At 50.4% G+C, this 13,973-nt stretch overlaps 1 protein-coding gene across 1 annotated transcript; it reads left to right on the forward strand.

Annotated features, from left to right (window-relative positions):
• Positions 1-3,163: 3,163 nt before the first annotated feature.
• On the forward strand, positions 3,164-9,090 carry Pck1 (phosphoenolpyruvate carboxykinase 1). The gene is made up of 9 exons (XM_052725116.1): positions 3,164-3,839; positions 4,191-4,372; positions 4,953-5,156; positions 5,403-5,590; positions 6,152-6,314; positions 6,942-7,166; positions 7,251-7,382; positions 7,918-8,013; positions 8,187-9,090. The coding sequence occupies exons 1-9, from the start codon at positions 3,433-3,435 to the stop codon at positions 8,639-8,641; spliced, it is 2,052 nt and encodes a 683-aa protein (XP_052581076.1). The 5' UTR covers positions 3,164-3,432; the 3' UTR covers positions 8,642-9,090.
• Positions 9,091-13,973: the final 4,883 nt, after the last annotated feature.

Raw genomic sequence — 13,973 nt, forward strand, 5'->3', positions numbered from 1 at the left:
AACAATCAGGCTGCTGCATTGCCCAGCACTTCAGGCAAACGCTTCCCTTCTACCTGCCCAGAAGGCCAGGGACATCAGGAGGGCCAGACCCTGGCTGGGAGGCTTGGGGTACTTGAGTTTAAATGACTCCTTAAATGCATGGGTCAGCCATATCTGCCTATCCGTGGCCTCTGGTGACATGTATAACCACATCTGGGAAGGGACTTGTGACCTCAGAACCCATAGCCACCTTCTGTGTCATCACTATTGATCCTAGTCTGGATGCAAATACAGCCATTGATGCTCCCACAGGATGTGAGCTGAGGACATGGAGACGGGCCAAGTGTATGCAGCCTCTTTTTCCACAGGACCACTGTTTTGGTCAAACTCACTATCCTCCTGCCTCTGCCTCCTGGGTACTAGATTACACCATACCTGGCAGGGGTCTCTCTCTTTGGTTTTTGGTTTTCAAGACAGGGTTTCTCTGTGTAGCCTTGGCTGTCTTGGAACTACTCTGTAGACCAGACTAGCCTCAAACTCACAGAGATCCTTCTGCCTCTGCCTCCTGAGTGCTTGGGTTAAACTCGTGAGCCACCACTGCCCGTGAAGACACACACCTTTTATCTGGATCTTAAGGTGGGAAGACACACCTTTAATTCCGAGCCACTTCTTCTAGAAGCCTGAATAAGGACGATGGAAGAGGGAAGCTTTTGTTGTTCGCCTGCTTGCCCTCACCTTGTTGGCACTCCCAATCCTTCACTGGCCTTCGAGCCTACTTCTTAGGGGTTCCTTGGTGTACAGAAGACCAGCTGAGACATCCTGCTTCATGGACTGAGCAACTACTGGATTCTTGGACTTTCCATTCACAGCTGGCCATTGTTGGACTAGCTGTAATTCCAATAAATCCCATGCATATGTATATATATATATACACACATATATAGAATATATATATATATATATATATATATATATATATATATATATATTCTGTAAGTTCTGTTACTCTAGAGAACCCGGACTAATACAGCAGTATAATTTTGAATCTGTTTCTGGGTGCCTGGACTTCCTCTCTTCTCTCTGAAGCAGCTTTACATCAGGAAACAACAGTTTGCACACTTGACAGAAAGCTGGCTTGACCTAAGGAGACATGGACCTCAGTCTGGGGGTCTGGGGGTCTCCCCATGTTTGTATGAGAGACTACATGGGCAACTCCCACCCAGGGGGAGTTCCTGGCCCCCACTTGTCCTGTAGGAGCACTGAGCATCCACACAGGACAAGCTGAGGACTCTTCCGGACCCCCTCCCCTGGGCCCCTCCCCCCGTCCCCCCCCGACTCCCCCACCCCCCCAGGGCAGCTGGCAATCTGCACCTAAGATTTCCTTTGAGGCTTATTGAAGCTGAAGCAGTAGGAAGATGAGCTGATTCACAACCCCTCCCTGGGGAGGGGGCAGGAGGGCTGCCAGTGAAGCCTCTTGTGGACCAGAAATCACCAAAGACATAGAACGATGGGGTCCCGGGGTGACATTTTGACGAGGTATAGCATGGGTACCACTGTACCCCTACACAGTGCATGTGGGGGTACTGACTGGTTGGAAGGATATGAGGACCCCTGCTCCTCTACCATTACTGGACTAGCTATGTTCCTCCCAGAAGACTTACAGCAGAGGTACCTTGGATATGTGTAGGATGCTTTAAAACTCTGGGTCTGGTCTCTCGGTTTTTGTTTTCAACTCAACCTTCCAGGGACTCAAACCCATGACAGTTTAGCAGCAGAGTGGGGTTTGGCCAGAAATATCAGAGGAACTGTGCACTGGAAAGGCTGGTTTAGCTCATGCCTGATGTGGAGAAAGGACCCATCGGCTACTGAGCAAGACATGCTGGCTGCGTTTAGATACAACACAGTTTGCACGGGGTGAGGCCACCCCTTATCAGCAGTCCCAGTGACCAGAACAGGAAGCACCGTCTTCTGCACTGGCACTAAAAGCCCACTGGACGAGCCCCGGAGAGGTGACAATTGGGGTGCAGGAGGCAATAGCCTTTCACAAGCCTCACATGGCCTTGCAGAGTGAGCCAAGCCCAAAAGCACTCTGCCTGGATGGCTCTTCACCATGCCTCAAATCTAAAGTGGAGTCACAGAGTGGCCTGCCAGATCATCCCCCTGCCCACAGGGAAGTGGGCCAACCCCCTGCCATCTCCTCTGAGGCCAGCTGTGGAGAGCTGGGCCTGGCCATCAACCCGTTTCCACTGACTTCTCACTCACTTCTCTCTAAACTCCAGCAAGCAAGCTCGAGACTCGTTCAATTGGAATGAAGGTCTGCGGCTTGCAGAGAAGATTCTTTACAACTGTAATAAAGGTCTTGCTGCTCAAGTGTGACCCAGCAGAACTGCCAAGCCCCCACCCCCTCTTCTTTCCCCTAGATTCCCAGACTTGCAAGAAGTATCCAGCCAGCACCAGGGTGATTGTGTCTAACCTAGAACTTCCTGAAGGGTCTAGAAAAGATAATGGTATTTTACAAGGGTTCCATGGTACTCTGGAACAGACTGTATGCTTACCCTTCTCGCTCTTATCAGCCAGCTGGGACCTGCTAATTGATCATTCAGCCTCAGTTTCCTAGTCTGTACCCGGGGTTGTCATAGTTCCATTTCAGGCAGTAGTAATGAATGAGCTGACAGAAAACACGAGAGAAGAGCTCAGTATGTTTGCATTAGCAGTGCCAGGCATGGTCCCCTCAGAAGAAAGCTTGCAGCAACCCACACCCTCTGAGTGGCCAGGTAACCCACCAGACACCTAGTGAGGTAATGCACCCCGGCTAACTCAGCTGTTACGGGACATTTGTCTAGAAGGCCAGTGTCTGGAGCTAGAGTTTTCTTCTCATGACCTTTGACCTGGGAGTGACACCTCATAGCTGCAGTGTTTTGACAACCAGCAGCCACTGGCACACAAAATGTGCTGCCAACAACACATGAAGTCCAAGAGGGGCCCCGGCTAGCCCTGTCCTTGACCTCTACCTGCCAATCAAGAAGAGGGCCTGGAGTTTGCATCAGCGACAGGCAGGGTCAAAGTTTAGTCAATCAAATGTTGTGTAAGGATTCACTATGGTGGACGGAGGGGCCTGAGGCCTCCCAACACTCATTAACAACCGCAAGTTCAATCATTATCTTCCTGGGGATTATTGTGTTAAGTCAGTTCCGAACCTTGCTGACCATGGCTAGGATCCAAAGGCCTGCCCCTTACGTCAGAGGCGAGCCTCCGGGTACAGCCGAGGGGCAGGGCTGGCCTTTCTGTATAGTATTTAAAGCGGGGAAGGCTGGCTCCCAGGCACAGTTGGCCTTCCCTCTGGGACACGCCCTCCGTCAATAGGGAAAATCCGGCAAGGCATCCTCCCGGCTCTGATCCAGACCTTCCCAAAGAAGGAAAGGTAAGTAGAGTCATTTCGTTCACCTTTCTGAAATGATCGGCAATGGGACGACTCACTCTCTTTACCCTGACAACCACAGCTCCCCGGCCACGAGCAACCCATGCAAAGTCTACAGAGGAACTGGAGGGAGCCGTGCAAGTCGGTGTTCAGGAGCCTCTTTTTCTGTTTTAGGTGACACCAGAATCCCTGCCTCTCTCACACAGTTAGTTGCAAATATGCCTCCTCAACTGCATAATGGGCTGGACTTCTCTGCCAAGGTCATCCAAGGCAGCCTCGACAGCCTGCCCCAGGCAGTGAGGGAGTTTGTGGAAGGCAATGTCCAGCTGTGCCAGCCCGAGCATATCCACATCTGTGACGGCTCTGAGGAGGAGTATGGACGGTTGCTGGACCACATGCAGGAGGAAGGTGTCATCCGCAAGCTGAAGAAATATGACAACTGGTGAGTCCTCTCAGGCCACGCTCTCTGGCTCATGGGCTCCCCAGTTCCACCTTCTTGGAGTCTGTAGCAAACACCCGAGAAACTTAATAGAATGATCAGAATCCAGACACCCTGTGAGGTTAGCATAGCCAGCCACTAGATTCTAGATGACCATGGAAGGCAGTCCCTTTCCCCAGGGCCAGCTCATGGTCTAGCAAATGTCCACGTAGTCAAGTCCCTGTTGGCTTGACTTCCATATTTAAGGAACATGGCCAATGTCCTTTCGTCCTGCTAGACTTGGAAAAGTGGCATGGGTGAGACGTGTACATCCCTAAGAATGCTTTGCTGAAGGAATTCCTGTGACTTTTTTAGTTGGCTGGCTCTGACTGACCCCAGGGATGTGGCCAGGATTGAAAGCAAGACGGTCATCATCACCCAAGAGCAGAGAGACACTGTGCCCATCCCCAAAACTGGTGAAAGCCAGCTGGGCCGCTGGATGTCAGAAGAGGACTTTGAGAAAGCATTCAACGCCAGGTTCCCAGGGTGCATGAAAGGTGAGTGGAACCGAAACCCCCAGCCTGATAGTGGTCTGTGTACACAGCTCATGCTCCTAATGGTAGCCTGAGCTGCATAGGGTGACCATATGTGAAAATGGCCTGCCCAGTTCTGTTTGATGGACAGCGATACAGAAGTATTAAAGCGTTCTCTACGAATCTTGGTGGCCCTGGCCTGTTATCACAGACACTTAGAAGCTGAGGCAGGAGCATTCAAAGTTTAAGGACAGCCTGGGCAAATTACACTTTGTCTCAAAATAAAAACTGAAAAGGGGCTGGTATGACTCGGTGCTAGAGTGCTTGCCTAGACTACTAAGGCCTTGGGTTCAGTAAGTAATCTCAAATAGATAAAATAGAAACTAATAAATAAATAAATAAAATGCCTTCCATTCACGTGGATTTAAAGCGACTTTAGTGCAACCAGATGGAAGGGTTATGAAAACTTGGATTTCAGCAAACCAGAGTCTGGTGACCAACAGGATATGATGTGGGAGACACGGTCGTGGGGACCGCTAGGAAGCTGATGTGCAGACACTTTGTGAGCCTCTGTACCTTCTCCCCCACCCACCCACCTCTGCAGGTCGCACCATGTACGTCATCCCGTTCAGCATGGGGCCACTGGGCTCACCTCTGGCCAAAACTGGCATTGAGCTGACAGACTCACCCTACGTGGTGGCCAGTATGCGGGTCATGACAAGGATGGGGACATCTGTGTTGGAGGCCCTGGGCAACGGGGAGTTTGTCAAGTGCCTCCACTCCGTGGGGTGCCCTCTCCCCTTGAAAAGTAAGTTCATTCCAAATCAAAAGTAAATGGAGGGTTGGGGTTGGGATTCAGTGGGTAAAGAGCTTGCCTAGCATGCATGAAGCCTAAGTTCGATCCTAGACCCCAAATAAACTGAACATGGAGAGACAGGCTGAACACCCCAGCATTTGGGAGGTGGGGTCAGGAGGATCAGAAGTTCCAGGCCATTCTGGAGCTTCAAGGCCAGTGTGGAGACACATCACACACTCATGTGGTGCTTTTTTTCAGAGCCTTTGGTCAACAACTGGGCCTGTAACCCTGAGCTGACACTGATCGCACACCTTCCGGACCGAAGAGAGATCATCTCCTTTGGAAGTGGCTATGGTGGGAACTCTCTGCTGGGGAAGAAATGCTTTGCGCTGCGGATTGCCAGCCGGCTGGCCAAGGAGGAAGGATGGTTGGCAGAGCACATGCTGGTAAGTGGTCAGGAGATCCTGGGTAGAAATTTGGAGGACCTGGAGTGGCAGAGGAGAGCCATGCGGAGATTCGCCAGCCCCTAAGGACTTGAGGGCAGAGTCAGGGAATACCAAGTTGACTCTGAACACCGCAGTGCTCATCTCTTTGGAAGCGGCTCAGACGCACTGGAACAACAGTGATCTCGGGGGGTTTAGTCTGCTGCAACTCACCAGTTTATCCTGATACCTGAGGGAAGGATCTGAGGATCTATGTTTGGGGAGACTCTAGGGGCATTCCCAGACCTCTGGGCCAGGAGGGACAAGGGGTCTCCATTTCTTAAACAGTACCAATGTTATTTCAGTCTCCCCCCTCTTCTCTCTTCTCTTCCCATCCCTCTTCCTTTCAATTCTCTGGTCCCCTCTCCTAGTTTGAAAGACAGGCCCATGTTTTTGTTGAAAATATGCATCCCTTGTCTCTCTCTTTTACTATATGAATGATACAGAGTGATGGGTTTTCCTGTGACAATTTCATACCTGCATGTCAAGGATTAGAGATTATAATGTGGATCCCTATCCCTGCAGATCCTGGGCATAACCAACCCTGAAGGCAAGAAGAAATATCTGGCAGCAGCCTTCCCTAGTGCCTGTGGGAAGACCAACTTGGCCATGATGAACCCCACCCTCCCCGGGTGGAAAGTCGAGTGTGTGGGTGACGACATTGCCTGGATGAAGTTTGATGGCCAAGGTGAGTCTTCAGGTCTGCCTGATGACAGTTACGACCCTTGGGGAGTGTCTGGCTTCAAATATACCACCTTCTCCTAGGTGGCTGGCACTGGGCATTGAGTGTTTGAGTTTAAAGTCAGCAAGGCCTCAGCAGTGTTATCCTGCAGGCACTTTGTGAGGACCATCTGGATAGAGAGGGTCGTTTGAAGCTGCTTGCTTATGCACATGTATCTGTTTGGAGGGTATTGCGGAGCTGGTGGTATGACTCTAGGGATAAAGGCGCTTGCCGCCAAGCCTGAAGACCTGAGTTTGATTTCCAGGACCCACATGGTGGAAGGAGAGAACTGACTCCTGCAAGTTGTCCTCTGACCTTCATACATGTGCCCTGGAGCACTCACAACCACCCCCATGCACACGCAAAATAAATAATAAAATAAAAAAGCGGCTGTGTGCAGGAGCAGGGAGGAAGGGGACGCTGCAGGAGTCTGAGTTGACCAGAGTGTGTAGATCAAAGTGGATGGCTATGTAGTTTAAGGAAGGGAGGAGAAAGATGTGAGGCTTAGCATATGAGATGTCCTGGTAAGGCATTAAGAACTCTGCTATGCTTGGCTCCAATTCACACCTCCTTCTCGGGTTTGCAACTTCCCAGGCAACTTAAGGGCTATCAACCCAGAAAATGGTTTCTTTGGAGTTGCTCCTGGAACCTCAGTGAAGACAAACCCCAATGCCATCAAGACCATCCAGAGGAATACCATCTTCACCAACGTGGCCGAGACCAGCGATGGGGGTGTTTATTGGGAAGGTATCGATGAACCGCTGGCCCCAGGTGTCACCATCACCTCCTGGAAGAATAAAGAGTGGAGACCACAGGATGGTGAGTCCCCTCCGGAGGCCACCTGCTCTGGGCTGTGGGCACCTCCTGTCTGAGCACATGCTGAGGGACTTCTCTCTCTTTTAGAGGAGCCCTGTGCCCATCCCAACTCGAGATTCTGCACCCCAGCCAGCCAGTGCCCCATCATCGACCCTGCCTGGGAGTCTCCAGAAGGTGTGCCCATTGAGGGCATCATTTTTGGTGGCCGTAGACCTGCAGGTGAGGCATCTTCTGTTCAGGCTGGGAACCTGGGGTATGGAGCTACAAAGAAATCCAGGGAATCTTTTTCAGAACTAGTTCCAAAGATCTCCCCCCACCCACACTATATTCAGATTAATTGAGCAAGTTTAAATGTAGGGCTAGCCTTCTGCTCCCCAGTGGCCTTTCTGGATCTGTCATCTGAGATAGTGTAGGCCAGTGTTCTGCTTCACTGAGAGACCTCTCTGGTGTGACCTGGCTTAGTGGCTTCCTGTTTTTTGTCTCTAGATGTAAGACTAACTCAACAGAAAATGTGCTTGTCAGGCAGGGAGGCTCACACCTGTAATCCTAGCATTTGGGTGGCTGATGCAGGAGGATTGCCATGAGTTTGGGCCTAACCTGGGCTACAGAATACGTCCCAGGCTATCCTGGACTACAAAGTGAAATTTCCTCATCTGAAAAAGGATACTGCTTGGTTGAACAATGAATATAACACCATCAGTCCTAGAGCGTTTGGATGTCTAAGTCTTTAATAACCCTTTTCTCCCTGCTCAAGGTGTCCCCCTTGTCTATGAAGCCCTCAGCTGGCAGCATGGGGTGTTTGTAGGAGCAGCCATGAGATCAGAGGCCACAGCTGCTGCAGAGCACAAGGGTGAGTCAAAGTCTGGGCCCCAAACCCTGGGAAAGGCAGTTCAAGCTCTCTTCTTGGTGTCTGCCATGGAGAGAGAGAGAGAGAGAGAGAGAGAGAGAGAGAGAGAGAGAGAGAGAGAGAGAGAGAATCTGGCATGGTGGGGTGAGAAGTAAATGGTGGTCTCTGTGCAACAGGCAAGGTCATCATGCACGACCCCTTTGCTATGCGGCCCTTCTTTGGCTACAACTTCGGCAAATACCTGGCCCACTGGCTGAGCATGGCCCACCGCCCAGCAGCCAAGTTACCCAAGATCTTCCACGTCAACTGGTTCCGGAAGGACAAAGATGGCAAGTTCCTCTGGCCAGGCTTTGGTGAGAACTCTCGGGTGCTGGAGTGGATGTTCAACAGAATTGAAGGGGAAGACAGTGCCAAGCTCACGCCCATTGGCTACGTCCCTAAGGAAAACGCCCTGAACCTAAAAGGCCTGGGGAACGTCAACATGGAGGAGCTGTTGGGAATCTCCAAGGAGTTCTGGGAGAAGGAGGTGGAGGAGATCTACAAATATCTAGAAGACCAAGTCAATGCTGACCTCCCCTACGAAATTGAGAGGGAACTCCAAGCCCTGAGACAGAGAATCAGCCAGATGTAATCCTAATTGGGGCGTCTTAAGTGTCACCCCTTACCAGCATGTGCTGGGAGCCAGGAAGAAGCCAGCTTTGAGATAGCTAACACAATGCTGAGTAGATCAGAAAGGCACCTTTTAGTAGTGGAGTACCACAGAGAACAGGCTAGGGACCAATGAGATGGGGTGGGGAAATCACAGCACGCTCTCTGAAGTTCACACCGACAATGATGCAGGTTTTGGTTCCACTTCAAGGTCACTCAGGAATCCAGTTTTTCACTTTAGCTGTAGCGGTTAGCTAAAATGCACAGAAGACATACTTGAGCTGTGTGTGTGTGTGTGTGTGTGTGTGTGTGTGTGTGCCTGTCTGTCTGTCTGTCCCATTGTCTACCAAATATTTAATACCTTTGGAAAAATCTTGGGCAAGTTTATCTGCAGTTGTAACTAGAGATGTGTTGCTTTGTTGCTAGTATGTATGTTTAAGTTATTTTTATACACGACCCTTCCTTACCTTTCTTTACATAATTGAAATAGGCATCCTGACCACTTCTTGGGGAAAAAAATTACAAAATAAACTTTTATAGAAAAAGTAAATTTCATTGGCTTTGTTTTTTCTTTTTATTTGAACTAGCAAAGGGAGAGTGATCTGATTAAATACCTTGAGGTTTAATCCTGCTCCTTGGAGACCCTGGGGGATTTTCAGCACCACCTTTGAAAGGTGGGAACTTATCAGGGGCTGCGTGTGCATGGGGGACCGGAAGGAGGTTGGGAGCAGGATCAGGGAAGAAAGAAAGCCGAACACCTGATTTCCCATGTGCTAAGTCATTGGTGCCACTAGTTGGCGCTCTTTAGCAGCTTTACAGACAGACCTGTGCGTTTGCCCAGCTGGATCCAGAGTGTTTAAAGTTAGTCTTCATGAGAATTTGAGCTTAGAGGCTCAGCCTTCTCCATAAGTGCACTGTGGGCAGGCACAGGCCTTTGCCTTTAAGCCCTTTCTTGAGCAACACTTTTCTCAGTTGCCACGGGCCCAGAAAGTGGGGGAAAAACAGAAGGAAAAACATGCACTGCGCTCCTGTGTACTCAACACAGTGGCTGTGCCATCGGCTGCCTGGGAAGGGAGATGGCTGGGGTTGGTCCAAGATCAGCCTGAGCTCTTCCTGGGTCTTCTCTGCTCTTTTCGTTTATTGGTTGTTCCAGAAGAGTCTAAACAAACCATAAACTTTATACAGTGTGTTATATGGTGTTCGCCCCACAGTGCAAAAGCACTTGCTCCCTCCAAGCGTGTTTTCCTTTCGGGGAGTAGTCAGACCGCTTCAGCCTCCTCTGCCACACCCGGCTGCTGGTTCCTTCCCACACCCATTAGACACCTTGGGCCACTCCCTTCCCAGCTCACCTCCACAGGCCCCCAACTCCCAGGCTCCCTTGGGAGGATGAAGCCAAGATCACCTTGATTTTCAGGTGGAAAATTGAGGCCAGGAGCAACCACTAGGGCTGGGACTCGGTAGTCTTCCTTTTTCCTTTCAGTGAAGCAGGGTTGTACTCTTGAACCCGAGCCTTGGGCTTCTCATGGGCCTGGATGGCTCCCTTGATCTATGTACTGGGCCTGCCAGGAGTCCTGGGCCACACGAGGCGGGGCTCGGTTCCGTTTAACTGGTGCAGTAACGGCTCCGGGTAGGTTTGCTTGTGGGGAAGAGCTGACCTCCGGCTGCCCCCTCCTTCCTAGCTGACAGCCTCAAACATGTGCCAGCAGGGTCCTCCTGTACCTCACCTGTGTCCCCCAGGCAGTACTGGCCCTGTAAGATATGAGGATGAAATGGCATGGCCCAGCTCAGTGCAGGCCTTGGGGTCTGTGCAAGAGCGTGGGTGCAAGCTGACAAATCAAGGCTCTACCTCTTTTCTCAGTGTGTCCTTAGGTGATTGCGTGGAACTCGGAGCCTCAACTTCCTCCACTGTAAAATGGGTAGATTTGTATTTTCTTGGGGATGTTTGAAGAGATCTGACGAGCTGATTCAAGAACAGATGTGACACAGAAAAGGACCTTATGAGGACAGTGATTTCTGCTTTACTCCAGCTCCTCCATGTGGCTGGGTGGGAGCCATATCACAGTGGGACCTTGCCTTTCCTCTCTCTCATCAACTTGGATGAACAACTGTGGCTGAGGGGTGGCTCTTGGTCTTCTGTGTGGCCTCCATCCCCCATCCTCCCTCCTCATAGACGTCATAGGAGAAGGAAGACACTTAGGACCATGACAGAATTTCTCTCACTGTCCCAACTCCCAGAGTCCCCTCCACCCTTCACAGGACTCGAGCAGAAGGGCCTGAGCCTGAGTCCAGCAATTCTGCCTTTCCGAGGTGTATCCTTGAGCTAGGTTTGTGTGTAGCTCAGTACGTAGCTCCAACAAGCAGGAGGCCCTGGGCTACGTCCATGGTATCACAAAAGAAAGAAAGGGGGAAGAGACAAAGAGAAGGAGTGAGGGAGGAAGGAAGGAATAGAAGTAAAAATTGTTTCCTAAGAAAAACTTCACATCTACCCTATGACAGAGTATCCAGGTGCTGAAGGCCAAGTTACCATCCATCATGGCGGACCTGGAAAAGCCTAGTCACAGGAATTAATAGAAAAGGTTGTAGTTATTCCAGAATAGACCACTGGGTAGCCACTAGAATGGAAGAAGAGGTGCTCTACCTGGGCAGTGTCTGTCCCCAGAGCTACCCTCACAGCTGAGAAACCTGGCCTCGGCATTGAACTCATGTCCCAGGGCCACCATTTCTACCAGTAGATGATTTGTACATGGTTCCTCTTGCCCCGACCCCACAACCTGCTATTCTACAAAAGCCCCCAGAACTTTGCTGCAAGCCAGTATCTAGATCAGAGCAGGAGGCCCCCTCAACTGCTAAAACACCAAGTCTGACCCCCTCGAGAGGTATAAAGTGCCCTTTGCAGGGGACAAATGATGACCCGAGGTAAGGCACCTGGTGGTTGGGGTAAATTGGAACCAGTGGCCTTCTTGCCTACCCTGAAGTTTGGCCTGAAGTTTTCGTGCCTGGCTCTTACAGGAAGCTCAGTAGAGTGAGGGGCCCCCAGGAGAGGCTCAGAACTCAAGCTAAGCCCACTTCAGCAGGCCTGTACCCATGACAGGAGGGCAGCTGGGCACGATCAATGAGGGATTGATTATTTAGAACTGTGTCCCTGAGTCATGTTCTCAGCCATCTGGGTCCCCTCTCAGCATCAGGACAAAAGCTCAGAGGTCTCTGAAATGCGTAGAGTGGGGACTTGGGGGCTGCCACAGCAGAGCAGCGGACGTCATTGAGTCCATAGCAGCCTCGGAGTAGGGCCAAGAACACATTTACGTGGCTGACACTTCTCCCTGGGAGCCCTGCCCACGCAGCCCAGGTCCTGTGGCCCAGCTAGGCTGTGAGCCCCCTTGGTAATGGGATATGCAAATAAGCCAGTGTTTGCCAGCCTGAGTGGCAGGCCTACTCTCCAGGCGAAGCAATTTACAGCAAAATACGCTGTAAATATTTGTTCAGCTCAGGAAAATGACTTTAATTGCATAATTAAACTTGTAGGCTCTACTTCCAGATGAAAGCATGGGGAGAGGCAGGAGCCTGCAGCTGTCCCTCAGAACTTGTTGACAGTGGGGACTGGTCACTCATTCTGCTCTTTGTTCATGCCCTTCTCCCCACAGCAAGCCTGGGGAGCAATGGGGGAGGGCGAAGGAAGGAGTGAGGGGAGACAGTGGCTATGGGAATGGTAGGGAGCAGAACAGACCCCAAATCAGAGCAGCTCGGGCGAGGGGTCTCAGGCAGGCCCTATTGCCATGTCCAAACATCTCCAGCATTTTCCGCCATCCCTGGGCATGGCGGCTTGAGCCGAAGGTCAGTTCTCTCAAATGGAGAAGTACCCATGGAAGCTGGGATGGTGGTTATAGGGCTGTCATCCTGCTGCTTGGGAGGCTGAGGCAGATCACAAGTTCAAGGTCTGTCTGGGCTCTAGAGTGAGTTCAAGGTCAGCCTAGTCAACTTAGTGAGACCGTGTCTTAAAATCAAAACCAAAACCAAGGTCTAGGACTCAATGATAGAGTGTTTGCTCAACATGCATCAGGTCTTGGGCTCAACTCCCAATGATGCAAAACAATAAACAAATAAACAAATAAACAACCCAACCCTAAACCACTGGGAGATGGAAAAGGAAGAAGTGTTAACAACTGTGCACCAAACCCAGCATTCCTTTCAAAATCTACAAATTTCCCTTTCTTTTCTCTCCTCCTCCTGAGCCTCCTTCTCCTCTTCATCCTTCTCTCCTTAGACAGACTCTGTGCAGTCCAGGCTGGCCTTTAAACTTTCTGTGCAGTGGAGGTTGGTCTTGAACTCCTGATCTTCCTGTCCCAGTACTGGGATCACAGACATACATCATCAGACCCAGTGTATGTGGTCCTGAGAATTGAACCAGGGAGGGCTTCATGTGTGCTAGACAAGCATCTCCACCCGAGCTACAGTCCCAGTCCAACAACCACATTCTCTTTTATAACTGGAAAAGTCGGTCAGCAAAGACTCACCCTGGGGGGCTCCATCTCTATGAGAACCAGAGCTGGCTGGTCTGAGAGACAGAGGAGGGTTGGTGGTGACCAGGGGTCCAAGGAGCAGGAGGCTTAGGAGTGCTCAGAAGGTACAAAGTTCCTTTGGGAAATGTTCCAAGGCAGATTGTTGGGGAAGTTTGTACTGCCCTGTGAATATATTAAAATCCATTAAATCGTGCATTTTAATGGGTGGCTTTTATGGTATCTGAATTATGGCTTCATAAAGTTTGTTTAAAAAAAAGAAAAAATACAACATAAACAAACATTCAGTTAACTCATATCAGAAACCAGCTGCCTTGTGAAGAGAGGGCTAGAGGTGGGCATTTGTCACCTGCTAAGAGGTAGCCATGCCTCACAGGGATTCTTTCTAGAACAAACGACAAAGTTTCAAAGGAGAGGGGACAGCCACAGGCTTAGTCCAGGTTCAAGGTCATTTAATCCAGATTTGTGAGCTTCCTGGGAATTCATCTCATTAATGAGTGGATAACCCGGGTGTGGTGGTACACATCCCAGCACTCAGGAGGCAGAGGCAGGCTGATCTCTGTGAATTTGAGGCCAGCCTGGGCTACAGAGTGAGTTCCAGGACAGTCAGGACTACATGGAGAAACTTGGTCTCAAAAGGAAAAAGGAAAAGAAAAAGAGAGGAAGAAAGAAAAAGAAAGGAAAGAAGGAAGGAAGGAAGGAAGGAAGGAAGGAAGGAAGGAAGAAAGAAAGAAAGAAAGAAAGAAAGAAAGAAAGAAAGAAAGAAAGAAAGAAAGAAAGAGAGAAAGACAGACAGGAAGG

Source organism: Peromyscus californicus, unplaced genomic scaffold, assembly GCF_007827085.1.
Source record: "Peromyscus californicus insignis strain IS unplaced genomic scaffold, ASM782708v3 Scaffold_7__1_contigs__length_154581171, whole genome shotgun sequence".
NCBI lineage: Eukaryota > Metazoa > Chordata > Mammalia > Rodentia > Cricetidae > Peromyscus > Peromyscus californicus.

What these genes read in the sequence shown, in the direction of transcription:
- Pck1 (XM_052725116.1), top strand. Translation starts at nt 3,433, where the DNA reads ATGATCGGCAATGGGACGACTCACTCTCTTTACCCTGACAACCACAGC. An exon ending in GTGCCCTCTCCCCTTGAAAA is followed by an intron (nt 5,157 to 5,402) that starts GTAAGTTCATTC and finishes GCTTTTTTTCAG; the next exon opens with AGCCTTTGGTCAACAACTGG. An exon ending in TGGTGGCCGTAGACCTGCAG is followed by an intron (nt 7,383 to 7,917) that starts GTGAGGCATCTT and finishes TCCCTGCTCAAG; the next exon opens with GTGTCCCCCTTGTCTATGAA.